At 40.8% G+C, this 27,996-nt stretch overlaps 2 protein-coding genes across 2 annotated transcripts; one reads left to right on the top strand and one right to left on the bottom strand.

The window, feature by feature from the left end:
• Window positions 1–775: 775 nt before the first annotated feature.
• LOC133417225 (kinesin-like protein KIF3C) lies at window positions 776–23,406 on the top strand. The gene is made up of 8 exons (XM_061704821.1): window positions 776–2,628; window positions 16,823–16,924; window positions 16,995–17,117; window positions 18,008–18,126; window positions 18,294–18,410; window positions 18,506–18,614; window positions 19,724–19,869; window positions 21,160–23,406. The coding sequence occupies exons 1-8, from the start codon at window positions 1,222–1,224 to the stop codon at window positions 21,245–21,247; spliced, it is 2,211 nt and encodes a 736-aa protein (XP_061560805.1). The 5' UTR covers window positions 776–1,221; the 3' UTR covers window positions 21,248–23,406.
• Window positions 23,407–24,821: 1,415 nt separating this feature from the next.
• On the bottom strand, window positions 24,822–27,771 carry LOC133417226 (toll-like receptor 5). Its single transcript, XM_061704822.1, has 3 exons — window positions 27,625–27,771; window positions 26,131–26,714; window positions 24,822–26,085 (listed from the first exon to the last, which is right to left on the bottom strand). The coding sequence occupies exons 1-3, from the start codon at window positions 27,769–27,771 to the stop codon at window positions 24,822–24,824; spliced, it is 1,995 nt and encodes a 664-aa protein (XP_061560806.1).
• Window positions 27,772–27,996: the final 225 nt, after the last annotated feature.

Here is a 27,996-nt window from a genome sequence, read left to right as displayed (position 1 = left end):
CTTTTGTAGTCCATTTTTTAAAATCAGCTTTTCGACAAATTATTGTATATACTTCTATAAAATATTCAAAATAAGACATACAATAACATGACAATATATTGCACAGTATTAAAGAATCCCGGAGGATGATATCGTGTTCCCTTAAATATAATCGGCAGTATAGCATTAATTTGAAGTGGATCATATCCATTAATTTTCTGTCCTGCAAATCCGAGGTTCACGGGTGAGCTGAAGCTTTTCCCAGGTGATTTCGGGTGAGAGGCGGGGTACACCCTAAATTGGTCGCCAGCCAATTGTAGGGCACTTATAGACAAACACCCGTTCCCACACTCATTCACATCTACGGACAATTTTAGAGTCTTCCATGAACCTACCATGCCTGTTTTTGGAATGTGAAAGCCGGAGTAAGTTTATACAAATCATTTAGAATTAAACTATGACAGCTTGATATTAGGAGAACTATTTATAACACCCTGTGTAATTTAGTAATACAAAACATTTAGTTTAAAGTTTTACACGATGTAACGTTTACTAGCCATTTCAGCCCACGTATAAACGGTGGCGGTGAGTTTGGAGGAAACCTTGAACAAGCTGCTGTGTTATCAACTACATTTCCCGTCGTGCTTTGCTCCACGCTGCAGTGATATGGGGCGTGGAACTCGAATATTGTGTGCGTGCGTGCACGCGTGTTTATGTACGCGTGTGTACGTTTGTACGCGCGCGTGCGCGTGTGCGTGTGTGTGTGTGTGTGTGTACATGCAGTCGGAGGATCTGTCTCTCGGAGACCCACACCCGCGAACCGGACGGAGCATCACTAAGCGGAGTACTGAAGATTGTGCATCGTGTAAAAGGAAGATATGATATGAAATACCAGTCTTTTCATTTTTTACACTGGGATTTTTTTTTTTTTTTTTTTGGCTGGATGTGTGGACACGGAGCGGGAATGGAACGTCGAGCCAGCGCGTGAGAGCTGATACCATTTATGCTAATTTACCAGACAGTCAGGGCAATTGAGCCATTAGGATGGCATGTTATAATTTTCACTGATAAATACAAGTCCGTGCTAATTTATTTTCATTGAAGATATGATCTTGAATTCGTTCTAAATGTTTTATTCATGAGAAGAAAACCTATGGGAACACACAGCTAGTAGCCAGAAATATTTTTTTTCGTATTAAAATTTATTGTCATTGTGTGAGTGCTAACAACAAGACACCAGCCATGTCAAAGAATAAGAGCAGTGAGTCGGTTAAGGTGGTTGTTCGATGCCGACCTTTGAACCGAAAAGAGGAGTCCAATGGTCCCTCAGGGGGCATTGTGCAGATGGACCTGGGACTGGGACAAGTGATGCTCAGGAATCCTCGAGCATCGCACAGCGAACCCCAGAAAACATTTACATTCGATGCTGTTTACGATGCCAATTCCAAACAACGAGATCTGTACGATGAAAGCGTTAGGCCTCTCATAGATTCTGTGCTTGCCGGGTTCAATGGTACAATTTTTGCTTATGGACAGACCGGGACAGGGAAGACATACACTATGCAGGGGATGTGGTTGGACCCAGAGAAACGGGGTGTGATACCCAATGCCTTTGACCACATCTTTACGCACATCTCACGCTCACAGTCTGATAAGCAGTACCTCGTACGGGCATCATACCTTGAGATTTATCGTGAGGAGATACGGGATCTCCTTGATCCCAACCATGCCAACGGCCGGGGACTGGAGCTCAGAGAGAGTCCAGAGACTGGAGTCTATGTCCCGGACCTCACATCTTGTGTCTGCAAGAGCATCAAGGAGATCGAGGAGGTGATGAACGTGGGCAACCAAGCAAGGGCCGTTGCGGCCACAGACATGAACGAATATTCGTCCAGGTCCCACACCTTGTTCCTGATCACTGTGGAGTGTGGCCAGCCAGGTCCAGATGGGAGAAAGCACATCCGAGTTGGTCGCCTCAACCTGGTGGATCTGGCTGGCAGCGAGCGGCAGGCCAAAACAGGCGTCCAGGGGGAACGCCTGAAGGAGGCGGCTAAGATAAACCTTTCCCTGTCCGCTCTGGGGAACGTGATATCTGCCCTGGCGGACGGGCGCAGCGGCCATGTGCCCTACCGGGACTCAAAACTGACCCGTCTTTTGCAAGACTCACTAGGCGGGAACGCCAAGACTGTCATGGTCGCCACTTTAGGCCCTGCCCCCCAGCACTACGACGAAACCCTCACAACCCTTCGCTACGCAAACCGAGCCAAGAACATCCAGAACCAGCCCAGGGTCAACGAGGACCCCAAAGACGCTCTCCTTCGAGAGTTTCAGAGGGAGATCGCTCGACTCAGGGCCCAGCTCAACCACAGGAAGTGGAGGAGCAAGCAGAAGAAGGAGCGGCTGGACGACAATGGTTCAGATCAAGAGGGGGATGAAGACACTGAGTGTGAGGAGGAGGAGGTAGAGAAGGAGGCAAAGGAGTACGTGATGCAAGAGGAGCAGCGTTTGGAGAGGGAGAAGGAGGCCATCAGAGGAGATCGATCCCTCCTGTCTGATGAGAAGCAGAGGCTTCTTGGCGAGAAAGAGAGGATGATGGGGGTTCTTCGGAAGGAGCAGGAAGCCACAGAGCAACTGACTGCCAAGTACAAGGTATTGATCTTTTGGTGTTGTCCTTCATTTTACATGGAGCACTTCAGTTTGCCAGAAATTATGTAGAAGAGGGTTACACTCAGAAAAGTGCTTGTTTCCCTCCGGTTACTATTGTGGGTCGGCTTTACAGGTCCCATATTTTGGCTATTTAAACCTCAATAGACTGACTCTCTAACATGGACTTAGCATAAAAGTGTCAATTTTATTTAAAAAAAACACCTTGGTTTTGTCATACAAGTGTCCAGAAAAGGCCCCTCTGACAGCTACTTCTGTTTGACCCAGTTTTGTATCTGCTTTGTCCATATTTGGCTAAGACTGCCAACTTTCCTCTGATTGGTTGCCTTCGTGTAGAAGACCCAGTTGTGAGAGCACACGTGATTGTTATGTTGACAGTGCTGGGTCAGGGGCGGAATGGGAAGGCGGAGCTCTTCGCTAGTGACGTAGATAAGCACAAGAAATTCGAATGACCTTATTTCAGGCCTCTCGGGAGGAAAACGTCTGTAACTCAGGAATGCGTGGACGATTTTAATTCATATTTCACAATTTTACTGAGGCGCCATAGAGCCAATATTACATCCCAAATACTAGCAAAAGTTGGTTTGGTAAAACATGTCACCTTTAATCCTTAGGAAGAGTGAAAGTAACCAATTAGTCGATCATGGAATTCACCATCTCTTGAAGCAAATTCAAGTGCTCCACTTCAGGCTGGGCAACATGGTTATGGAGTGGTTAGCACATCCGCTCTATAGTGTTCTGAGGTTTGGGGTTTGAATCCTGCTTCCGGTCTTCCTTTGTGGAGGTTGCATGTTCTCCCGGTGCTTCCATGGATTTTCTCCAGGTCCTCTGGCTTCCACTCATATTTAAAAAAAACATGCATGTTTGAAGACTCTAAATTATCATTCAGTGTCGATGTTTTTTTTCTGTCTCTATGTGCCCTGGAATTGGCTGACAACCAGTTTTGGGTGTACCCCGCCTCTGGCCCAAAGTCAGTTGGGATTGGTTCACACACGACACTAGTTAGGCTAAGTACTGTAGAAATTGGATGTATAGTATGGATGGATACTTCAGGCTGCAGCCTGCAGATGTTTTGTTGATTCTGCATTAAAAATAAAGCCAACATGACAACTATGGGAGGTTTAACAACATCCACCTTATGGCTAGTCCCCTTCTACTCAACTTGACGCCGGCATGGAAACAGGAGTGCAGAATATTCAGAGAGGTTCTTCCATCCCTCTAAAGATATTTAAAAATTACAGGCTAACATACATTGTGAATTTTCTCTATTGTCATGGAAATTTTGTCAAACGCCCATCCCTATAGTCAGACACAAATCTTGATTTCTTGATTTGAGCCTTAAAAGTTAAATTTGCTGATTTTCGTTTGATGTAAATCAGCAACAAATTCAATATTGTGGATTTCGATGAGACCATCTGCTTCATGGCGAATTTGAGAATTTTTGGAATAATTTATCACTAAATATAAGCAATCTTGAATGTTAACATGCACTACAGCGTCATTCCTGTCAGATAATAGGACCAGATTGTTACTCTGATTTGTGGGTAATACTCTTCGTACAGCTTTACATCAAAACATTTCTATACTTGTAAATAACGCTGACACATTTTCCCATATAGTGGGTAAAGTTTACAGTATGTCTGCAATAAGATGTTACTGCCCTTGGAGGAAGCTTTGGTTAGGTCCAAATTCATAATAACACAGAGACGAAATAAATCTGTTCTGTTTTTGAGAAATTTGGAGTCAATGCAACCTTTTTTTTTTGCATGTGGAGGTAAAAATCGAGGTGTGGTTTTGCTATTCATTTAAAACATGATATTCTTTATAGAGGCGGCACGGTGGACGCCTGGTCGCAGATCTGAGGACCCGGGTTTAAATCCGGCCCCGCCTGTGTGGAGTTTGCATGTTCTCCCCGTGCCTGTGTGGGTTTTCTCCGGGTACTCCGGCTTCCTCCCACATCCCAAAAACATGCATGGTCGGTTAATTGAGACTATAAATTGCCTGGAGGGTTGAATGTGAGTGCGAATGGCTGTTTGTTTATATGTGCCCTGCGATAGGCTGGCGACCAGTTCAGGTACCCCGCCTCTCACCTGAAGATAGCACAGTGCATTTCCATAGTCATGAATAAAGTATTTCATTCATTGTACTGTAGTCTCTATTTATGGCAAAATCTCCTAAATTGTAATCTTCCCTGAGATTTTAAGTAACTCAGTCATAAAACAAATTAATGTGTAAAGTAGTCTACGTAAACTGTAATTTATATGATTAAAATAAATTTTACACCTATTCTGATATCTTATATTGTATCCCCTATATGTTTGCTTGCTTGCTGGCCTTTATCCATAGTCTGGTTGCTTATACATCCAGATGGGAACTGTGTGGTCATACATTAGATATTTAAATGTTAGCTGCCTCCCAAGCAGCAATCAAAAAGTGAGTCACAGCTTCATTTATTATTAGTCTGATGATTCATGCACATATTTTTAAGTCATTTGCTGCCAATAAGTAATTCATGCTGAGAGATTGAGGACATCCAGTCACTACAAGTAGTAGACAGATCAATTGATTGTGCTACATAGCATTATTGTATGAGTGTTTTTCATATTTTTTATTAGTTACATTGTTAAGTTATTTGGTACGGAAGCGTATTGCATTCACTTGGATAAAAAAAAAAAAAAAACTCCTGTTTTTCTGAGTAATTTTTTTGAGGGCTTTGTTTTTCTGACTATTTTCTTCTGTTTTTCAGACTCACTAATGGCGGATTACTGCTCGCACACCTTCAACCTGCCCATACACGTTTACCTTACCGGTTCAATTAAGGTGCCTGCGTAATTTCGACAAACTAATAACAATACCATCTATGTGACTCAAAGACAGGAGTATCTCCCAGTATCTTAAACCCATATCAAAAGAAAACTTGATCAAACTGAATAAGCCGGTCATGTTGCTTACTACGGATTCCGCAAAGAGTCACTTGCAGTTTGCAGGTTCTCGCGTGAGTTCGATGTGTCCCAATAACTCAGAAAAAAATTAGTCCGAAAAACAGGTGGGAAAAAAATTAGTCAGAAAAACAGAAAAAAATAGTCAGAAAAACAAAGCCCTCAAAGAAATTACTCAGAAAAACAGGATTTTTCTTTTATCCAAGTGAATGCAATACGCTTCCGTAATTTGGCAATGCACGATACAAAATTCACAAAATAACTATACATAAAGTATGACAAAAAATAATATAGTCCTAATTAAAAGTTATAGAAACAGCAATAATTAATCACAATCAAACTCTAGTCATAAGGGTGGTTAGAGAAACAAATGGTAAAGCCATATACCCCTGATGTCGCTCAATTTGCAACATGAACCAAAATTTTCATGAAGAATTTGCCTCTAAAGTCGCTCAAAAATCGTGAGATCAAATAAGCATCATGGGCAACATCATACAATCACATGAGACTTCAGCTCAGTGAGTGACTAAAAGTTTGAAGATGGAAACAGTTTGATTGTATTTTTCTATTTCTTGACCAGCTGTGTCCCAGGACAAATTGCGCTACATGTTTAAGGTTCCACTGTCTATAGTATTTGCTGATATCATAAATGACTATCTTAGGACCTGCCCTTGCCCTTTTTTGGACAAGGAAGAGCTTATCCAGGATTTGAAACTGGCACTTCTTAATCCCTAAGTGAGCAAAGTGAAACTCATACATCTCGAACAAGGAGCCAACTATGCCCTATAATGGGTTATGATGTACTTAATGAAATATTCACACTCAAACCGCACTCCCTCAAAACAACATAATATATACCAGAAAGATCACATATCTTTCAGTTGTTGTGAAAATTATAGATATGTCACAAACTCTCCAGAACAGGTGTCAAACACATTTTTGTGCGAGACATTATGACTGTGAAGCCATACGCAGTAAATGTATGATTGCCTCATATGATTACATACAGTATACACAACAAATTGATGGATAACTAGTTTTGCAATCAGAAGCCAGTCAAAAAAAAATGTTCAACTATCATTCAGTTCATTTTGAAATGGGGATTGGTAGCACAAAATGCTTAATAACTCAACGTTAATAAAAGTGAAGACAATTTACAATTCAGATATTTTAGCAAGAAACATGAAGTTGGCATATGATTTGGTATAGTGGGCCACATGAAATGATGTGGCTGGCTGGATCTGGGCCTTGGGTTTGTCAACTATGCTACAGCAATTAATGCTAAATACTGTAAATCGTTTCAGCTTCTCTTCATAGGTCAAGGTGTTAGGGAATGTGGGAATGTCCTCTGGCATAGTGCAAAAAGAGATTCTATTTCTGACCCCCCCCCACACACACACAGCACATCCCTCCACAGTGAGTGCTTTCGTGTACATATCTGCGGCAGACTCAGGCCTCTCATATTTCTTCCCGTCACGTTGTCCTTCAAAGCACTGTGGGCCCGATACTGCTGAACCGTATCAAATCTGTGATCTCGCTGCACAGTGCAAGTTCTCATGTTTGAGGCTGACTGGGTGACTGCTGATTGGTGTCAGCCACGGGAATCAGCGAAATTCTCCCTTGCCTTGAGGCAGAAGATGATTGAGGTCAAGTATTTCCTGTCCTTGCATCAGTGTCCCTCAAAACATGCACGATAAAGTTTCGTTTGTTTATCTCAGGATACCAAAAGTCCTTTGTTTAGTTGGGCAATATTATATGCTTGCTTCCTGTCAACAAATCACTTACCCTACATATTGTTTTTGTCTGCCAACTAGTTTATTAATCTTCCACAATTGTTTTACATGTTCCTTAAAACTCAACACTAAGCCTAACAATAATGTGTGTACTGCATTCCGTTATGTGACCATTTCATGTTCTGTGGTCATCGTACAGTATTTGTTCTCTTTGGCATCATTGATACCACTATGTAGGGGCAAATTACACTTTAGATGCTCACTAAGCTGAAGTCTTATCGGTGTCATGCAATTTTTGTTACGTCAAACGCAATGATGACCACCTTTAAGGTGGTTTTTTTTTTCCAGAAAATTGTGGTTCAATTTTGAATTGTTACAGTTCCACTCTATTGTACTGCAAAAGTTACCAACAAGGTTTGAAAGTTTGAAACATTCATGAAAAACAGAATAGGAAAAGACACTTGCCTTAAGAACACCAGGAATTGCAGTTTCTAGCAAAGGTGCGCACCATTTGCTTAGTTAATCGGAATTATAACAAACCCGCCAATGAGTATTTTGTCTGCAAATTATTAGTCATATATTGGAATTTGGCGGCACGGTGGCCGACTGGTTAGAGCGTCAGCCTCACAGTTCTGAGGTCCGGGGTTCAATCCCCGGCCCCGCCTGTGTGGAGTTTGCATGTTCTCTCCGTGCCTGCGTGGGTTTTCTCCGTGCACTCCGGTTTCCTCCCACATCCCAAAAACATGCATGAATTGGAGACTCTAAAATTGCCCGTAGGTGTGAATGTGAGTGCGAATGGTTGTTTGTTTGTATGTGCCCTGCGATTGGCTGGCAACCAGTTCGGGGTGTGCCCCGCCTCCTGCCCGATGATAGCTGGGATAGGCTCCAGCACGCCCGTGACCCTAGTGAGGAGAAGCGGCTCAGAAAATGGATGGATGGATGTTGGAATTTTCTGTTCATGGCACAACTACAGCCAAAATAAAATTCCGATGTCATGCCTGAAGCTCCCTACATTTTAGTGGATTTATTCTCTAGAACTGTTGTTGTTGTCAGTGAAACACAATTAAGAAATTGATTTTAGAACGTGGTCCACCTCACATTCTCCATCCATGGCATAGCATTGCTTCTCTGCCCTCAATTACCTTTTAATTATATAAATTTTGTTTTTTTACAGCGTAAAGTTAAACACATCAATTAAGTACCTTCTGCAGGACAGTAATTAAAATACAGTATCTCAACAAAACATCAAAACACTCCTGATCGACTGAATTTACCAAACCATTTTCATAAAAGAAAAACGCATGAATGAAAATTGCAACTTTTATTGAGTTAAAATACAATGAAGCTAAATCACAACTGGCCAGATAATAAATTGTCCAATGCTGGCACAAGATGGAAAGGAAGTGAAAAGGAACTGAAGCACTTTTATAATATAAATTAAGATTTCAAAGGCTCAGTTTTTTTGTAAAATTGGACGACTTTCTGATTTACTAATCCTCTGTCAAAGCAAACGTTGTGTTTTAAGCAAAACAAGACATTCATGGACTTCAACTTTCGGAAAAGTGATCGACATTATTGCCTATTTTATGATGTTTGGAATCAAACACTAATCCAGTCATTCCCAACGAGTGCACGGTCTCCCCTATTTGAAATCCTAAGGCCCACCAAAGCCTTTTAAATCAAAACTCTGATCAACAAATGAGGCTAGGATCAATAATTTTCCAAACAATGTTCCCAAATACAGCGGCTGAAATAAGTATTGAACACGTCACCATCAGAGCAACCCAAGTAATCCATACATACAAAGAAAGTAGAACAAATAAGATCAGAAATTAAGTTGTGTGTAAAAATGTGAAATGACACAGGGAAAAAGTATTGAACACTTGAAGGGAGGTGCAAAAAGCCATGGAAAGCCAAGACAACACCTAAAATCTATCAATAATCAAACAGCAACCCAGCCCCTTCTCAATACAAATGAATATCAGCTGGTTCAGTCCTAACTGATGGCCGACAAAAAGGTCTCATTGACAAGGTGTGAGTCAAGACACATCTGATGATGGGTAAGAGCAGAGACCTGTCTCAAGACCATCGCAAACTAATTGTTGCAAAACATAACGACGTGTTGGTTACAGGCGCATAACCAAACTTCTGAACGTTCCAGCGAGCACAGTTGAGGCCATAATACGTAAGTGGGAAGCCAATAATACTACCATAAATTTGCCTCGATCAGGTGCTCCTCGCAGGATTTCTGACAGAGGAGGCAAAAGAGCAGGTGCGCAAAAACCTAAATAACCCCGCCACCCCTGTCCCACACCTCCCACCACCAGCACGCCTCGCACACCCCTGGTGGTTACCAATTGCAGGCTCCATCCTGTATCTCTCAGACTGACTGTGTTGGCTTGAGAGAGAGAGAGAGAGAGAGAGAGAGAGAAAGAGAGAGAGCACTTTGGCCAGGAAGCAGATCAATCTATAAATAACTAATTATAGATAGGATCCAATTTAAACGCAATCAAGCCTCCCCCACGCCCCCCACCACCATCTCTTTGAAGACAACACAACCAATTCAAGAGTGAAGGAGGTCAGGAACATCCTTGTGAGGCTGTGTTGGGTCATTTGGTGTTTCTGCAGTGCTGCCAGATGGCCAAGCTGCGACATGCAGCGCTCCAACTCTGTCGGTGTGTGTGTGTGTGTGTGTGTGTGTGTGTAACCAGGGACGACAGTGAAGGTTCTGCAGGTAGACAGATCGGCACACAAATTCACAACCTTAAGGGTTCAGATCTTGTTCGCAACTTCACATTTCTTGTTCGTGCCATTTCAGTTCTGCTGTAATGTGTCAAAGCTGTCTGAACAGAGGGCTACAGCAGGCAAAAACAGACATATTCTTATTTTTTTTTTTTATATTAAAACAGCTCTGGAGACAATATTAAATATGTAGTAGAATATAATTTGTACATGAATAATATGTAGAAGTGCTTCTGTTCTTATTCGGAGCGTGGTGCCATGTTGAGAAAGAAAGAAATATATCATGATAATCACAGTTCTGAGGATCGGGGTTCAAATCCCGGCCCCGCCTGTAGAGTCTTCTGATTGAAGACTCTAAATTGCCCGTAGGTCTGAATGTGAGTGCGAATGGTTGTTTGTTTATGTGTGGCTTGCAATTGGCTGGCAACCAGTTCGGGGTGTACCCCGCCTCCTGCCCGATGATAGCTGGGATAAGCTCCAGCACGCCCGCGACCCTTGTGAGGATAAGCGGCTCAGAAAATGGATGGATGGATGGATGATAATCACAAGAAATTAGCAACAGTTCCGCTACTAATCAGACTTAGTTCCATTCATGTCTGCTGACTCCTGGTTAGTGTCAGTAATTATTTTTGACATTTGCATATCAGCAAAGTAAATAAATGATTAGGAATTTGTACCTCCATAAAGCCCCAAACCAGGAAAACAAGTGTAGCATCCTTTTTTTTGACACATTGTGGAGCTTTTCCAGTAATGTACTGTAGCTCCAGGGCATTCAAGCATCATCACCAAAGTTTTTTTTCCTCTCTGTTGCAGATTGTCCTTAACTGAGGTTGTTATTCGGATTGTATAAACCTTCATGTCATGGCTGTAGCTTAATACACCCCAATTAAGTGTTGGTACTGCATGTCTTTTACACTTCCATGTTCGATATAATATTTAGTTTGACTCTTGCAATGATTTGGCTAACGTAATGTGACACCTCTACATAGATTTAACCGTGAAATGATCACGAGCCAAATTTGTGGTTGAGATAGATTTTTATTTTTGTTGAATTGGGATTTTTAACTGGAAATGACGCAACATCTTGAGCTTTTTAATGTGTCATTCATTATCTATTTATTGAATAACTGTTCACTTTAACTCAAAATATGTACTTGTGCATACATATTTTTAAAATAGATTTTTCCGGTGGCACGATAAGCCCAATTTGAATGTCATTTTAGAGGTCACAAGACCAAAGAATCTCCTGTTTGATCCCAGGTGGACATATAGCAGGAAAGTAGATCACTCACTCACTCACTCACTCACTTACGGCAACTTTCTTTCTGGAACAACTGGAAGAGGTATGCATGACCACAGTACACAATGTGCATGCACACACCACAATAATGCAACCGTCTTATGCAATTCAATGATAACTGATGCCTTTCGTTCTAAAAAAGAATAACTGTTTGGAAGTCTGGAAAGCTGCAAAAGATCGTTCTTCACACCCTGTGACTGACTAGTGATTAGTCCCCATTTGTTCAGCTGGGATAGGTTTCACTGTGTCCAAATAGGTGGATGGATGGAATGTATGAAAACATGACGTCCCGTCCCCCCCCCCCCCCCCTCCCCCCGTCCCCCTTGAATAGCCTAGACTATTCTTAGAGTCACTTTTCTAGGTCAAAGCTATATCTTTGTCCTTTGTCCTAGTCATTATTAGATTTCTTGTTCCTTTGTAATGATGGCTGCGGGGCTGAAGCAAGAAAGATCCATTTGTTGACATCCTCAGTTCTACAGTTGCTGAAGAGCTTCCTTGTCTTCAACATGTTCAACAAAAAGCTCACTGTCAAGTATTTTTGGCTCAACTGTCATTAAAATCCAGAAAATCTTAAGGAAATGTCCTCACAACTTCTCGGAGAAAAGGCAGCCAGTATTCATGTACTTTAGGAGTTTAGCAGAAATGCAGATGCACATTAGTTCAACTGAGTTGATTTGCATTACATACTGTTTCAATGTAGTTCTACGCTAAAATTGAACCAATGTATAGTGACTATAGTGGTAACCACCAGGACACCGTGCTTGTAATTGCTACCATTTTATCTAAATAGTACAGAGTTTAATAGCTTGAGTTTGCCTTGTGAAGTCAGTTTTTGAGCAACTCGTAATTATTAGTGTAGTATTTGGCCTACAGCAATATTGTTGAGCAGCTAATAGATTTTGAGGGTCTATTTTAGCAGAAATTCTCTCTTTTGTGACTTACGCCATCTCACGTCATGTCATGTGTGGTTTAGCCAATCACAAAACAACAATGCCTATTGCCATGAAGGAAATACTTGGGTACAACACAATCACACACACACACAAACAGGCACACATAAACAGGCACACACACACACTTTCTTTGTTACTGGACCCCAACTCAGTGCTGCATAAACACAATATGTACGTTCGTATAGGGGTAGAGTGACTGTTTCCTGCTTTGGTTTTATTCCACTTTCCTGTTTCATTAGTGAAAGAATAGGCCTGTGGATGGTACGTGTATGCTTGTGTGTGTCAGTAAACTGATGAACAAAAACAGCTCGCCACTCCTTTCTGTCTATCAGCAGTGAAGTCCACTGAAATATTGATGCAGTGTGTGTCTGTGTGTGTACAATGATATGATGTGGAGCGAGTGTAAAATCAGTGGGGGGGGGGGGAAAAAAACATTCTACGTAAGGTGAACTAGCTAGTTAGATGGAAACAAATTAGTCTATCATGAAAAGTACTTGTTTTACTGGTACATTTGCTCTGATAAAATAAACAGGTTGAAAAAAATAAGTAAAAAAAATATATAGTGCATATCAATTAGGATAGAGCTATTTTCTGTTTAGGTATCCAACAACAAATTAAATTATGTGAGGCACAAAACAGATAACATCTGTTGCATCATTTTTTAATGTAAATGATTAATTAGAAAATACAAACTTAATTTTTTTATCACTGCACTTCGATATATCTTTTGAATGCATATTGTAAATATACATCTCCACATTATCCATCCATCCATCCCTTTTCTGAGCCGCTTCTCCTCACTAGGGTCGCGGGCGTGCTGGTGCCTATCCCAGCTATCATCGGGCAGGAGGCGGGGTACACCCTGAACTGGTTGCCAGCCAATCGCAGGGCACATACAAACAAACAACCATTCGCACTCACGTTCATACCTACGGGAAATTTAGAGATCTCCACATTATTTCGTACATATTTTGTTATTTTATAGCATGTATATTCTGTATTGTACAGTATATCATATATATGTAGTTTGCTATGCTTGAATATGCTGCTAAAGCTTGAACTGATTTTCTTTACTCCTTAACAATGACGAAATCATCATATTCCAGTATATTACAACCAAGAACATTTGATATAACTTCAATAATACACAATAGCGTAAGTTACACAATAACATTCTTGCATCAGTGTTTCCTTCAGGCAGCATAATGAGAAGAGTTGCAAAGGACTGAGAGTGAGTGGATGTTGATGAGATTTTAGTCCTAATGTGTCTCCTTAAGTGCACCTCTATTGATGTAGCAGAGATGACTTGACCTTTGTGATTTTCTCCTGTCTCCTGTTGTTACCTTTCAACTTCAAGTCCTCCGCTTTTTCTCTGTCTTCTTTCTGTTGCACACGCAAGACCTGTTGTCGTCACGTAGTATTTATAGCTCAGTCGCTCCCTGCAGGCCCTTGCTTCCTGAGGATTGGCTGTCTAATTCAAAGGGAACTCGGAGCTCAATATGAAACTCTTCCCACGTCACTCTTTGCCATCAGGAAGTTGATCAGTATGAGAATAAAAAGAATGCAAGAGGACACCTTTAGATACTTGCAATGTTTCCACTGGACTTAAAGGAGACTTATTACGAATATATGTAGCAATTTGACAGTGAGGCACACAGCAGATATTTCACATAGCATAACATAAGCTTGGCGGCCTCATAGTTCTGAGGACCCGGGTTCAAATCTGGGCTCACCTGTGTGGAGTTTGCATATTCTCCCTGTGCCTGTGTGAGTTTTCTCCGGGTAACCACTGGTCTACGGTATGGAAAGTTACCAGCATCCTTTAGAATGGTGCAAAAATATGACATTTACTCAGAGTTGGGTAAAAAACATTGACTTGTGGATATTAACAACTCCCCTCCCCCCCTCAAAAAAGTATCTGATTATATCTCAACTTGGTCTTTTGCGACATTTGTTGTCCAATTTCCAACTAAAAGATATGAGAAATAAGCAATTGCTTCAACTAAAAATTTTGCTAGGGTCTGAATTTGGGGCTTATGCTGTATATTATTTACATGTTACACAACATCCCAAGGCACTCATTTAATATTGCTGACTGACCTAAAGGCCAACCCTCCGCCAAGGCTGCCCTTTGTCACCGATTCTCTTCACACCTTTTATGGACAGAATTTCTAGGCGCAGCCGAGGCGTAGAGGGGGTCCGGTTTGGTGGCCTCAGTATTGCATCTCTGCTTTTTGCAGATGATGCGGTTCTGTTGGCCTCATCAAGCCGTGATCTCCAACTCTCACTGGAGCGGTTCGCAGCCGAGTGTGAAGCGGCTGGGATGAGAATCAGCACCTCCAAATCTGAGACCATGGTCCTCAGTCGGAAAAGGGTGGCGTGCCCTCTCCGGGTCGGGGATGAGATCCTGCCCCAAGTGGAGGAGTTCAAGTATCTTGGGGTTGGGGGGTTGTTCACGAGTGAGGGAAGAATGGAACGAGGATCGACAGGCGGATCGGTACAGCGTCTGCAGTGATGCGGACTTTGTATCGATCCGTTGTGGTAAAGAAGGAGCTAAGCCGAAAGGCGAAGCTCTCGATTTTTTCCAAAACGTTTGTCCTATATAAGCCGAAAGGCGAAGCTCTCGATTTTACCGGTCGATCTACCTTCCTACCCTCACCTATGGTCACGAACTGTGGGTCGTGACCGAAAGAACAAGATCCCGGATACAAGCGGTCGAAATGAGTTTCCTCCGCAGGACGACCCAGGACACGCTGGAGAGAGTACATCCTTCGGCTGACCTGGGAACGCCTCGGGATCCCCCCGGAAGAGCTGAATGAAGTGGTTGGGGAGAGGGAAGTCTGGGCGTCCCTGCTAAAGCTACTGCCCCCGTGACCCGACCTCGGATAAGCGGTAGAAAATGGATGGATGACCGAAAGGCTGTATGTACAGTATTCTCCTCTAACAATAACCAGCCTATCAGGAAAAAAGGAACATTCATGAGAGAGAAACCCCCTGACATGAATCAGCCCATTAATGGAACACAATGAATATGACTGAACACAAAGGACAGCAAAGCACACATACACATGCACATCTTTTTATAGCTGTACCATTATACATTATATAGTAACAGTACAGCACTGTTTTAATAAATTCCATTGCGCCTCTTTGCAAATAAGTTGACTTATGTGTAAACGTAAAAGTCTGAAACCAAGTCTTAACCCTCAAACTGGCCACTTAATTAGGCTGGACCTTCGGTGCACGTGTGTAACCCTCCCCCCCAGCCCCCCACCCCATCCCCCCACCCGTCCACACATACACCCTCCACCCCTGTTGGTTTTAAAATATTGTTTGTCCTCACAGAGATGGAAACACACAAGACAAAGGCTGCCCCCTAAACAAAGAGGCTTTCTGTAAAAGCCTTGCTGCTTTCTTTCTGAAGGTCTCCACTGAACACGTTGCACAAGTGTGTGTGTGTGTGTGTGTGTGTGTTTTCTATTCTCTCATGTGATTAAGTGGACAGCAGAACAGTGTGGTATGTGCAAGTTCACAGAATGTATAGGGCGCTTTTAATTTAAACACACACTTGATTGTTTCCCTGAGACCAGAATGTGGTCTCCCTGTCTTTAGGGTCCCTTTTGAGATTTTTCCAAAACTTTTGTCCTATCTTTGTTAATACGTACTTACAGTATAGGAGTAGATGTATTTTATACAAAGTGGCTCATTGCAAAGCGTCATACATAACTGAAAGGATTGCTACATTACACTACAGAAATGTGTATGTACGCACTGCAGCCGTCAATTTTCTTAGTACTCTTCCAAAGTAATTTAGGCTGTCCTCGCAGACAAAAGGGGACAAAGGGGGTTGTCAATCAATCACATGGAACACAGCAGGGAACACATAGCCTGTAAAGTATGTATATCAGCTTGTGACTGATACACAGTACAGCACAGTATTAACTAATACAATACAGTATTAGCAAACATTTACGCTACGCCTCGAACATCATGTATTGATATGTGGACATTATGTACAGCGATAGAGAAATGAGAAATGATTTGCTCCCTTGACAAGTATGTGACTTTACAATCCACATATTGGCTGTGAAGAAAGATTAATGAGGTTTTTATTGATGCGCCCATTCAATGTTTAATTCATCACGCTGGAGCACAGCTCAGCTTGTTGAAGCTTCGTATCATCACGGGGATGTTCAAGCGCCCCACTTCCAGTTGCCTCATCAGCACTGCACTGGGCTGCATCAGCCCAACAAACACTCAAACATAATGGCAGTGTATGTGAGTGTCACTATTTTAATCCATGCACTTAAAAAGAGCTCTTTTCACAATATGTCCCCTTTAAAATGCAGTACATCTGCTGGCGGTATGTACAACAGTGGGTTCTTTTAATTAGTATAAACCCCTTGAGAAGTATCATCTTCTTTTCGAGGGGGTCTTCGTGGGGATGGTAAAACCGCATTTGACGTGCTTTGCATCGAGTACGGACGACAGGCTCTTGTTTCTCTGTTCCAGGCAATGGAGAGCAAGCTGCTGGTTGGCGGAAAGAACATCATAGATCACACGAATGAGCAGCAGAAGATGCTAGAGGTGAAGAGGCAGGAGATTGCGGAACAGGTATGTGTCATTGCAGATTGTACAGGATGGCTGCAGATCCTCATTGTTGTCTTTGTACAAATGCTATCAGTCACGTAGTGAGAGAGAGATGCAGCAGCAGATGTTGATCCAGGATGATGAGACACTGGAGCTGAGGGAAACCTTTACGTCTCTGCAGCAAGAGGTCGAGGCCAAGACCAAGAAGCTTAAGAAGGTAGACATTTTAAATATTGTAAAAACAACGTGGTGTTGTTTTAATGTTTCTTTGTTAGTTAGCAGAATAACACAATTTAAAACTACCTGATGCTTATTTTTAAATCAAACTTTGTATATGCGCAGCACATGTGCCACTGAATAATAATAATAAAAAAAGTTTCAACTCCCTTATTGACCTCCCCTACACACTAAATCAGCATCCATGACAACCTTCTCTCTCTGCCTTAAGCCCTTTAAGAAACTAGCACTAGGGAATAATGACTACAGCTTTTGCTACTTTCTTTCTGTGTGCTGTCTGTTTGAAGACTTAAAAGAAACATAGAGGGCTTTTTCCCCCACGTTTAAAAACAGTCTCGAGGTCTGTGAAGACCTTTCCTCATAATATCCCAAGGGTCAAGAATCACAGTACACTTTACACACTGTATTTGTTGTCTTGCTAAAATCTGCCTGTTTCGAGGCGCTGGGGTTTTATGCAAGTCAACGACTGTTTATCCTTCCCCATATTCTGCTGGGCCAATGGCAAGTTCCAGTTTCGTTACTATGATGCCCGTGAGCCCAGAATATGGAAGAAAAGTACCCATAAAGAGCATAAAATTATTTTCACTCGTAGAGGCAACACTCCATTCAATACATTGCGTGTATGTGGCACATGGGCACATCACCAAACATAAATACCGGAGACCGAATTTGAACACCCAATCTCACCTTGTTGCCCTAGCCTACAAAAAGGGTTTTGACATTTGTAATGGTACTGTCATCACTAGCTGGAGTCAGGAGGAAAGGCGCCAGTGCAGCTTTCCATTTCGTTTGACACCAGTACCTGTTGCTAGATACAGCTAGTTGTACACAGGTCCTTGAATAATTTTGTATCGGTTTCTCTCCTCCTAGTTGTACGCCAAGCTCCAGTGCATCAAAGCGGAGATCCAGGACGTAAATGACGAGCACGTGAGGAGCCGTCAGGAGCTAGAGCAAACGCAGAACGAGCTCACTAGAGAGCTCAAGTTCAAGTAAGGAAATAGCGTGCTTTGATTGCAGAAATTCCGTGTGAAATATATATATATATATATATATATATATATATCAATGATATGCATGCCATTCTGAAATAAATCAACTTCTGTTAAAACAAGGGTATTAAATCAAGCACATTCATTCAATGATTGCCATCGTATAGGTATTTGATCATCGAGAACTTCATCCCTCCAGAGGAGAAGAATAAGATCATGAGCAGAATGACTTTTGACCCTGAAGAGGATCAGTGGAAGTTCCAGCCTCTCGTTCCCGCTGAGAGGTTAGTGTTTTAGATTGACTGAGGTAAATGAATATGTATTACGACCTGCTCCTCCTTGATTTATGACTTCTGTCTCCACTTCCTCTACTATTTAGTAAACCCTTACAGATGAAGAAAAGGCCAACATCTGCAGTGGGATATAAGCGACCAATCAGCCAGTATGCCAGGGTTGCCATAACGATGGGGGCTAATAACAGATTCAGGGTACGTGCCTGTGAATTTTAAGGCTAAACGTCAATACCCTGTTACTTTGATTGTGTTGTTCGCAGTTTTAAAAACATATTCCTCCAAGGCTGGATTCACACTCTGATAAACCTAGATGTGAATAAGGCCAAATATGGATGAAAATCCGATTTGTATGCAACTGCAGTGCAAACAGAGATTGACATCATCAAAATACACTAATCGGTGATGTGTTTATACACCGGCCTCTCCCCAAAACAACAGAAATAAACATGAAAACACTCGCTGTAAAGTCTACACCACAGTGAAAGCATGGGCAATTCAATATCGTCTAAAATATTTCAAGTCATTTAAGAAGCAAAATAATTGGCAGCAATTGTGGAGGTTACTCTCATTTAAATCAATTGAGGTAGGAGTTAAGTCCATGCCAACTAAATGGTACGTAACTTTTAATATGTTGATCATTTGTGTATTATGGTTTACTTCTATGTTGTCATTGGACTGTGTTGACACTTGCGGAATTATTTATGTGCTATTTGGGCGTCCGTGCATGTGGATTGTTAATGTGAAAATGTACATGAAAAGAGATGTACTGTATACCGGGCACTCCATAATGCAGCCCCTCACCCTGCAGCCCGCACCACTTGAGGGGTGCACTGGGTAAAGGTTTTGTTTTGGATTTGTGCTCTGCTTTGGCCAAGTAGGAGATGGGTTGACTAGTTTGTTGAGTGATCATTTGTGTTTATGTTTTTGTTCTTCTGCTTGTATCCTGCAAGAGATAAAAAGAAATTGGGCACTTCAGCAACAGTGTAAATCCAAGCTGAAGAATGTCAACATTTTTCCCAAAATAAAAAATAAGCAGTTTTTTCCAAGTCATTTCCAGAGAAATATTTATTGAATTAGTATGTTTATGGCAGCTTGTGAAAACGGCCAATGCTTATTGGAGATCAAGGGCCCTGTAACGTCAGACCCATTTGACACATACTAAAAAACTTCTCCAAATAAACCACTGCATGAATTTAATCATACTGGGTACCTCGGTCCCTTCTTAAAAAAAAAACATTTACGAAAGTAATAGAATAGCATTTTTGTGTGCAATAAAGCTTATATGGCAATGTGTGTGCGTTAAGGCTGAGAACATCATGTTTCTGGAGCTGGACATGAACCCTCCAAACACCGCCTCACTGGGTCACTTCAAAGATGCAGAGTTAAACCTCAGCTCCTCTGTGGACAGCTCTCCTACCAACGACAGAGGCGTTCACAAATCTCGCTCCTGGTAAGTCAAACACACCAATTGATAAACTACTATTCAAAATTAAAATTTCAATCCCAAAAGTGAAACCCGTAAAATATGAAGATTGGCAAGTGTTCATTCATTTCTGTATTTGGTTGTTGTTCTTGTTGTTGTTTCTTATGTGATATTTGACATGGTGAATGTTTTTCATTTAGCTATAAAACAGAATTATATACGTTAAAATCATGAAGTACATATTTCACTCTGTGTACTGAATCTCTGTAATATACAGGTATAAATTTTACTTTTTAAAATTACTACTGAAATAAATAAATAAGTCCATCCATCCATCCATCCATTTTCTGAGCCGCTTCTCCTCACTAGGGTCGCGGGCGTGCCGGAACCTATCCCAGCTGTCATCGGTCAGGAGGCGGGGTACACCCTGAACTGGTTGCCAGCCAATCACAGGGCACATACAAACAAACAACCATTCACAGTCACACCTACGGGCAATTTAGAGTCTCCAATTAATGCATGTTTTTGGGATGTGGGAGGAAACCGGAGTGCCCGGAGAAAGCCCACGCAGGCACGGGGAGAACATGCAAACTCCACACAGTCGGGGCCGGGGATTGAACCCCTGGTCCTCAGAACTGTGAGGCAGACGCTCTAACCAGTCGTCCACCGTGCCGCCTAAATAAATAAGTTTTCTTCAATATTGTAATTTATTTAAATGCACCTGTACAATGATTTGGCAAAAATCCCGAATTTGGTTATCTGACAATGCTAACGAGTAGCTTTATAAAAGGTAAAATATTTTTACACAACTCTCACTATGGAAGTGCCAGATACGTTTGCCATTGGATTTTGTGCGTTACAACGCAACTCCTACCTGCTCTGTAAAAACATATTCCGATAGTTATTTTATAAACTGCAATAAACAAAATTAAAATCTGATATAGTCATCATTAATCATCATCATCATTTGAGGTGTCCGTTCATAGAGATTGATCGGAAGGTAGGGTGGCCGACCCTGACTTGGCAATCTTGCCATCGATGTGTGAATGAATAATATGCACTTTTCAGTTCATGTAATGCATTAGCCCTTAATGGAAAGATCAGTTTTTACTCCTCATCCTTTATCTGGCAAGTGTCAATGGTTTTGCGTAATGCATCTAAATGGAATTATTCAGGATTATCCTCCCCCTTCATTCTCTCAGATGCCTGTAATCTCATTGTTCCTGTATAATCTTGTTAACCTGTGATTCCGTTTTTCAGTAATGTATTTGACATATTCTGATTTTAAATAACTAGTCCTTTTTTTTTTTTTTGCAGGTGTCAAAGCCAAAAGTCTCTCACTTCTTCCTCTTCTAATGTTTCCCTATCGGCCTGTAACACTGCCGTGCCTGCATCGACGCAGTGAAACGCTGAAGCTTGAGCAATGTGTGTTTTTATTGTTATTTATTTTCCTGCAAAATTTGGTGCTGGGACATACAACAACACCTCTTTAGCAACACAACAAATGGTTGCATGAAAATTGAAGGATTTGACAAAGCTCATCAAAAGAAACAAACTGAACCTTTGTTGCATGTGAGCGAGCAAAGAGAGTTATAATGTCTGTGTGGGTGTGCGGATGCTTGTGTCACCAAAGTGGCTTCTATTCTGTACATGATATCAGTGTACATATTTAATGTATTTGTGTCTATAAGGGTTACACTGAAATGTCATTATGCATTCCCGCAAAGAAGTAACGTCCATGTGTCTTTGTTGTTTCACAGTAGAAAATCTTCATGTGGTGTGTCATAGGTCAATTAAGTCACTATGTGTCATTGAAAAGAAAAGTATGCCTTAAAATCAAATTTAAAAAAAATAGAACGAGTCAGGCACATTTTCATCGGCCTTGTGAGGCTGGCATGTGACTAATAATTTATTTTGAGATATTTATTTCAGTTCAAGTCATAGTAAAGAATCAGAACTATTAATGTTGATTTATCGTCTCTCAAAGCATTCATCCGTTCAGCGCTTGTCCTCATTAGGGTCTCGTGTGAGCTAGAGCTTACCCCAGCTGACTTTGGAAGAAAGGATGGTTCACATGCCAGCCAAGCACAGGGCACATATAGACAAAAAAAAAAAAAAAAAAAAAAAAAAAAAAAAAGCATTCAACCCACAAGCACGAGATGAACATACACTGGCCTCTTGATGAAACTGAAGCAAAATGGAATGTGCTGGCTGCAACCTACAAAGGCGTTGTTAATGCACTCTCAACTAGTTTGCAGTGTGAAGAACAAAAACGTGAACTAAGGCCTATATTGTACTTCAGGCAGTATTATTCTGCTCAGCATAATACTGGCATGACAACTGGAGTTAAGAACATTCAGAGATTCTCATTCCATTAAAAACATAATGTTGAGAATAATTCAGCAAATTATTCTTTGCTAATTTTCCCCATACATGCCACAAACCTAAGGCAGTAAAACCATGTGATTTCACCCACCCAATTGGTGAGGAAAGGAAATGATAATTAAAAAAAGAATGGTTATCATGAAATCTATTGAATGAAAATGATGTTATATGCATATATCATTATTTTTTAAAAAATAGAATGATAATAATTTGAGTTGAAAAAAAAAAAGGAGCTGTTGTGATTTCACTTTTTCACTAACTTCTTTCATATGGATTCCAGCAAACCTAACAGGCAGTACAGACAAAAATAGACTTTGTGTATAGTAATATGATATATGTTTCAGTTACTTGCAGATGTGTGCGGTGATCTCAATCGGAGCACCTAATTGACCCACTTTTGTTCCACAAAGAAATGCTTCGAGGCGTCACCCGTATGTTCACATCTGTGGCATTCAATGAAGGTGACATGCAATTTACCTTTGGATAAATGGAAATAAATAATGTTGGTATGGAGTGATTGCGGTGCAATGTGGAATGCAAGAGGATTTTGCACATAATATTCCATTAATACCGTGTAAATGAATATAATTTCATTTTAAATGTCAGAGGGACTATTAAGTAAAACTATTAGCCAGGGTAGATTTTCAGTGTTGTCAACTGTACATTAACGATGCATTTTACTGTCTGCTGTTCATTTGTTCTAATTCATGCTACATTAAAAGGAAATTATTTACATTATAGCGCTGACGGTAACGGCAGGGTGAATGTGATTTAGAAAAAAATGATGTTAATAATTGTCTGTGTACATTGTCTCTGTGTACAAACCTTGTTATACACGTGTCAATTAAGTCACCGTTCTGTGTCGGCCTTGTCAAATATTGTATGACTGTGAGAGGGCTGTGGAGGAGGAAGGAAGTGACATGCCGATGGAAAAAAAGTGGCGGGGGGGAGGGATGAAAGCAGTGAGCCAAAGACAATCAGGAAGTGAGGAACGACTGTGTAGGAGGTGGAAAACGGAGCCAGTCTCCATGGTAACCTGCCAGTGGCGGAATGGATAGTGGAGTACGGGGAGTGGTCTCGTTTCTATAATGGTTGTAAAATAGCAAAAGCCAGTATTGCTGAGCTCATCTGTCTTGGTTAAAAACAACAACAACAAACAAACACGAATAAAACACTGACACAAGCATTCTCTAGACCTATATTTGATGCTATTTCATCAAGTGTGTGTTCATGGTTGTGTGTGAGTGTCTGTTTTCTTTTTTAATGTAGCTGTAACCTAATAGATTGATAACCTGAAACGATTCCCTACAAGTAGATTTAAAAAAAATTTTGTTTTTAATCACCGAGGGGGATTTTCCTCTAAACATTTGTGTATGTGTCTATGTATACCAGGAAAATAATAATAAATGCAAAATAGATTTCTTTCATCACACACATACACACGGGAATTTAATTTCCCTCATGCAATGTGAGTCTTATCGGCAAATGAGAGGCAAAGGCAAAGGAGAGGCCTCCTCCTCACCCCCTGCATAGCAATTAAATATTTCATGACCAGCGTGCAGCTTTATTAGGACAGCAGGAGTGTATCTGAGTACAGTATGCCAATGTAATTCTGCAATGAGTAGGACAGTGGTGAAACAATTCTTCGGACAAACTCACAAAATAAAAAGCAGAATTGTTTCCATTTTCTAAACCACATTCCTACAAACAAACTTTACCGTTGGACCCATATTTGCAACTGTAAATATTCAGACATACGTATATCTTCAACTAAAAAAAAAAAAAATAATATGACACTGAAGGTTCACAGTGGGAACTTGACTTGACGGTAGAAGACTGGCAACCTCAAGGTCGGTGGTTATTAGCTCTATGCTGCCCTCTGGTGTACAATTTGAAAAAAATGCCTCCAGCTTCCTGCAGGCGAAAGGGCACCACCCATCGCAAAACATAGTCATACAATTAAGAACAAACAGGATTGTGTAGTTAACTTATGTTTTTATTTCTGTTTCAGTCAATAATACAGCTATTAACAAAGCAGGTGAAGGGAGGCTACAGTGGATATAAAAAGACAACAGACACCTGTTCAAACGGCCGTTTTTTTAGTCAAGGCGGGAAGCTACAAATCTCCCAAGGACTCAAATAAATGCAAGTCAAATTTCAAAACACATTGGGTGAAATCGATGACAGAGGGGGAACATTTTAATAAAAAAAAACAACAACAACAAAAGATTAATGAATGAAGAAAAAAAAGGCTGCAGCAAAAAGGGCACTTTTTTTCTCCAATCCAGGGCAAAATGGCAGGTGCTTTAGCATGCTATGTCTGCACGTGCCTGTATACTATTATGTATATATAATACATAATGCATGATGTGAATTGTTACAATTTAAGAGAAATAAAAACAATTACTTTTTGTGTAAAGATGACAGTAAGCATTTTGGAATTTGGAATATATACATATATATATATATATATATATATATATATATATATATATATATATATATATATATATATATATATATTGGTTTTGAATTTAAAGAAGTATTATTCCTGTTTGCTGCCGTATAAAGGGTGGGATACAGTATAAACCCTTTTAAGTGCTTCCAGTGCCAAGAAGCTGAATGGAGTAATCCAACAACGGAACTTTATAGAAAGCAATAGGAAATTCACATCTGAACTCCTCAACAGGACTCAAGAAAGTCACATTTGTCTCCTTAATCCACATCAAGAAGTTTGTAAGGTTCGCGTTACAGTGGAATCGGTTAATTTTTAAGTTGAGGACGCTAAGAGTGCGGAAGGAGGCCGGGTCGGGGGACGCTATGAAATTGTTCGCGAGGTTAAGTAATTTGAGGCTTTGGGGAAACGCATCAGGCTGGAGATATGTTAAAGTGTTGAATGAGAGGTTCATGTCAAGAAGTGAGGTGAGACCCTTGAAGATGCCTTCAGGAAGAGAGCGCAAGTTGTTCGAGCTCAAGCTCAGGCAAACCAAATGACAGAGACCTTCAAACAGATCGAGGCATTTGCCTTGAGCCCAAATCGACTGCAAGTTACTGCTGTGAAGATCTAACACTTTAACACCGCTTTCCTTCTTTTCTGAAGCTTGCGTATTCATTGTGCACCATTTGATGGGGTTCCCTCCATAGAAGAGATGCTGGAGTTTTTTCAGCTTAGTCATAAATATGTACACACCCTGCAGGTTTTCCACTCTGTTGGTCTGAATGTTCAAATATGTGACATTAGGGGCAAACGCTGTGATGCTGTCCACTGCTGCGAAGGTCAATTTATTGTCGTACAGATTGAGATAAGTTAAACTCGGCAGAGTGCTGGGGAAGCCGAACTTCCTGAGAGAGTTTCCAGTCAGATTTAGTACTTCTAGACTGAGAAGTCCACTGAACACACGATAGCCAAATACACCGATGTGATTGTAAGAGAGGTCCAACACGTGTAGGTTCCTTAGAGGAGCAAAACTGTGAGCGCGGATATCTCCGAGCAAATTATGGGACAGGTTAAGTGTCTTTAAATGTTCCTGGCCTTCAAAGGCATTCTTATGTATCTGATTAAGTTGGTTTCCAGAGAGGTCAATGACTTGAGCTTCTGGTAGTGGACTGAATACTCTCTTTTGCAATGCAAATATCCTGTTTTTAGACAGATCCAGTATACTGATTGAGCTGGTCCTCAGGCACTCAAAGGTGCTTTTGTCCACATCCAGGAGATTGCTAAATGAAAAGCCTTTACCTATGTGTCCTGATAGCTTGAGATGAGAGATTTTAGTACCCTCGATAGCTTTAAAAAACAGCTTTAACTTGCCTATACTGAACCCATTATGGGACAAGTCAAGTGTTCTAAAAGATATTCCTCTGAAAGGGTTCCCACAAGTACGCTGATCAAAGCTTTCATTGTACATAGCCTGAAGGTTGTTTGAGTCTAAATTCAAGGATTCAAATTGCTTTCCCTGGTAGGCAGCTAGATCAGGTTCACATATTTTGTTGATACGATTCAGTTTTAGATTCAAATGTTTCAGATGAGTCATATTGGAAAAGAACATTGAAGGTTGGAGTCTTTTTATCTGGTTACCAAACAGGTTAAGAGTCTCTAATGAAGAAAGCGGCTTCAGATAGTTTTCCTTCAGAATGGATTCCTGAAGGGAACAGTAATCCAGGTGGAGACTCTGCAAACCGGACAATCCCAAAAAGGCCTGCGGCTCCAGTTGAAGCCTTGTATTGAAGCCAAGCTCCAACTTCCGGAGGTGTCTTTGTCTGCTGAATGCATTGTTTTGGATCACGAGACTTGAATACTGATGACCCAAGTCCAGCACTTGTAGCATCTCCAGACCAGACAAAGAGGTGGCGTTAATCTCACCGATGTGGTTCATCTCTAAGTACAGGTGGGTGATGTTGGGAGGTAGGGAAGGAATCCATTGTAGGTTCTGAAAGGCACAGTTGGCTACAGAGCCAATAATGGAGCAGGATGAGAGGCAGCCTGGCACCTGCAAATTTCAAGTGGATTTGGTCATGCAAGGCAAACAATACAAATGGCGAATCAAAGATTTTTTATACATTAATATCTCAAACATCCATCCGTCCATCCATTTTCAGGACTGCTTGTCCTCATTGGGGACATGGGTGTACTGGAGCCTATCCCAGCAGACTTTGACCAAGAGGCGGGGTACAGCCCAAACATATTCGCCAATGAATCGCAGGGCACTAAGAGACAAACAATCACTCACACTTACATTCGCATACATGTTTCTCAAAATTAAAACTACTCAATAATAATATCAGTCATTTTCATTTAGCCTTGTAGTGTTTCTTATAGATGTTTTTTTTGTACAACAAATAGTAATAAATGAACAAATAAACAACCAGTAATAGTAATATAGTGAACTTAAGAAAATAGACGTAAATGCATTTTTACTTCTTCTTACTGCTTTTCGAACATCCATATGTATTTTAACTTAATTTTCTTTTCATTATTATTTTTGTTTTGTTTTGATTTTACTGTTCACATGTTTGAAATAAAGATTCTAAATATAAATATAAATAAAGAAAATTAATTGCATACAGTATGAGAAAGAACTAAACGAACACGGTTTCTATCCAGCACTCTATCAGACTACTTTTCCTCTAATCTTCAAAATATTATTGTTCATGTTTTAAAGTCAAAACCCTATTAATGTTGAATTAATATTATGTTTGAGAAGGCTAGGGGAAAATGTCATATATCATACTAACGTGTTATTAGATGCTGGCAAATTTCTATTGATTTTTGGATTATTATTATTATTTTTTTTTTTACTTGTTCTAAAGTGTATTCTAGATTCATGAGTAATCGTCTTTTAATTGTTCTTTACAAGGGTGACAAACGAAAAAAGTAAAGTCTGAATTAAGTTTTCCTACCTGATGGAAGACAAACATGGCGACCACCGCAAAGGCAAACATCCTCATGTTGCTTTTCAGATGAAAACTAGCTTGTCTAAATTGTGTACCCGCAAAGTGAACATCAGAGCCTGTTAGCTCTGTTTTTATCACACTTGTGATGGACATTGGATTGACCCACAAACGTAAACATGACACTGAACTGGAGTTTCCCTTTCATTTACATAGTCCAGGTTTGCAACAGGAGGGAAGGATCATTGCCTGCTGTCCTGATTCTGTGTTGTTTTGGAAAATGCTTGATGTCCTCTACTGCAATTATTCTCGTAAACCGGTTTACAAACTTGTTTGTTCAGTCAATCAAAAATCTCAAATTGCCACTTTTGGGGTGTACAC

Source organism: Phycodurus eques, chromosome 18 (genome assembly GCF_024500275.1).
Source record: "Phycodurus eques isolate BA_2022a chromosome 18, UOR_Pequ_1.1, whole genome shotgun sequence".
Taxonomy (NCBI): domain Eukaryota; kingdom Metazoa; phylum Chordata; class Actinopteri; order Syngnathiformes; family Syngnathidae; genus Phycodurus; species Phycodurus eques.
The sequence above is the reverse complement of the archived record's forward strand: the minus strand, read 5'-3'. Positions and strand labels throughout refer to the sequence as shown.

Coding starts and splice junctions, on each gene's coding strand:
- LOC133417225 (XM_061704821.1), top strand. CDS start 1,222: ATGTCAAAGAATAAGAGCAGTGAGTCGGTTAAGGTGGTTGTTCGATGC. Junction 17,118..18,007: donor AGACCAAGAAGCTTAAGAAG/GTAGACATTTTA, acceptor CTCTCCTCCTAG/TTGTACGCCAAGCTCCAGTG. Junction 18,411..18,505: donor CCTCTCGTTCCCGCTGAGAG/GTTAGTGTTTTA, acceptor TCTACTATTTAG/TAAACCCTTACAGATGAAGA.
- LOC133417226 (XM_061704822.1), bottom strand. CDS start 27,771: ATGTCCATCACAAGTGTGATAAAAACAGAGCTAACAGGCTCTGATGTT. Junction 26,715..27,624: donor CCATGTTTGTCTTCCATCAG/GTAGGAAAACTT, acceptor TGAAATTTGCAG/GTGCCAGGCTGCCTCTCATC. Junction 26,086..26,130: donor TCAAACAACCTTCAGGCTAT/GTACAATGAAAG, acceptor GAACCCTTTCAG/AGGAATATCTTTTAGAACAC.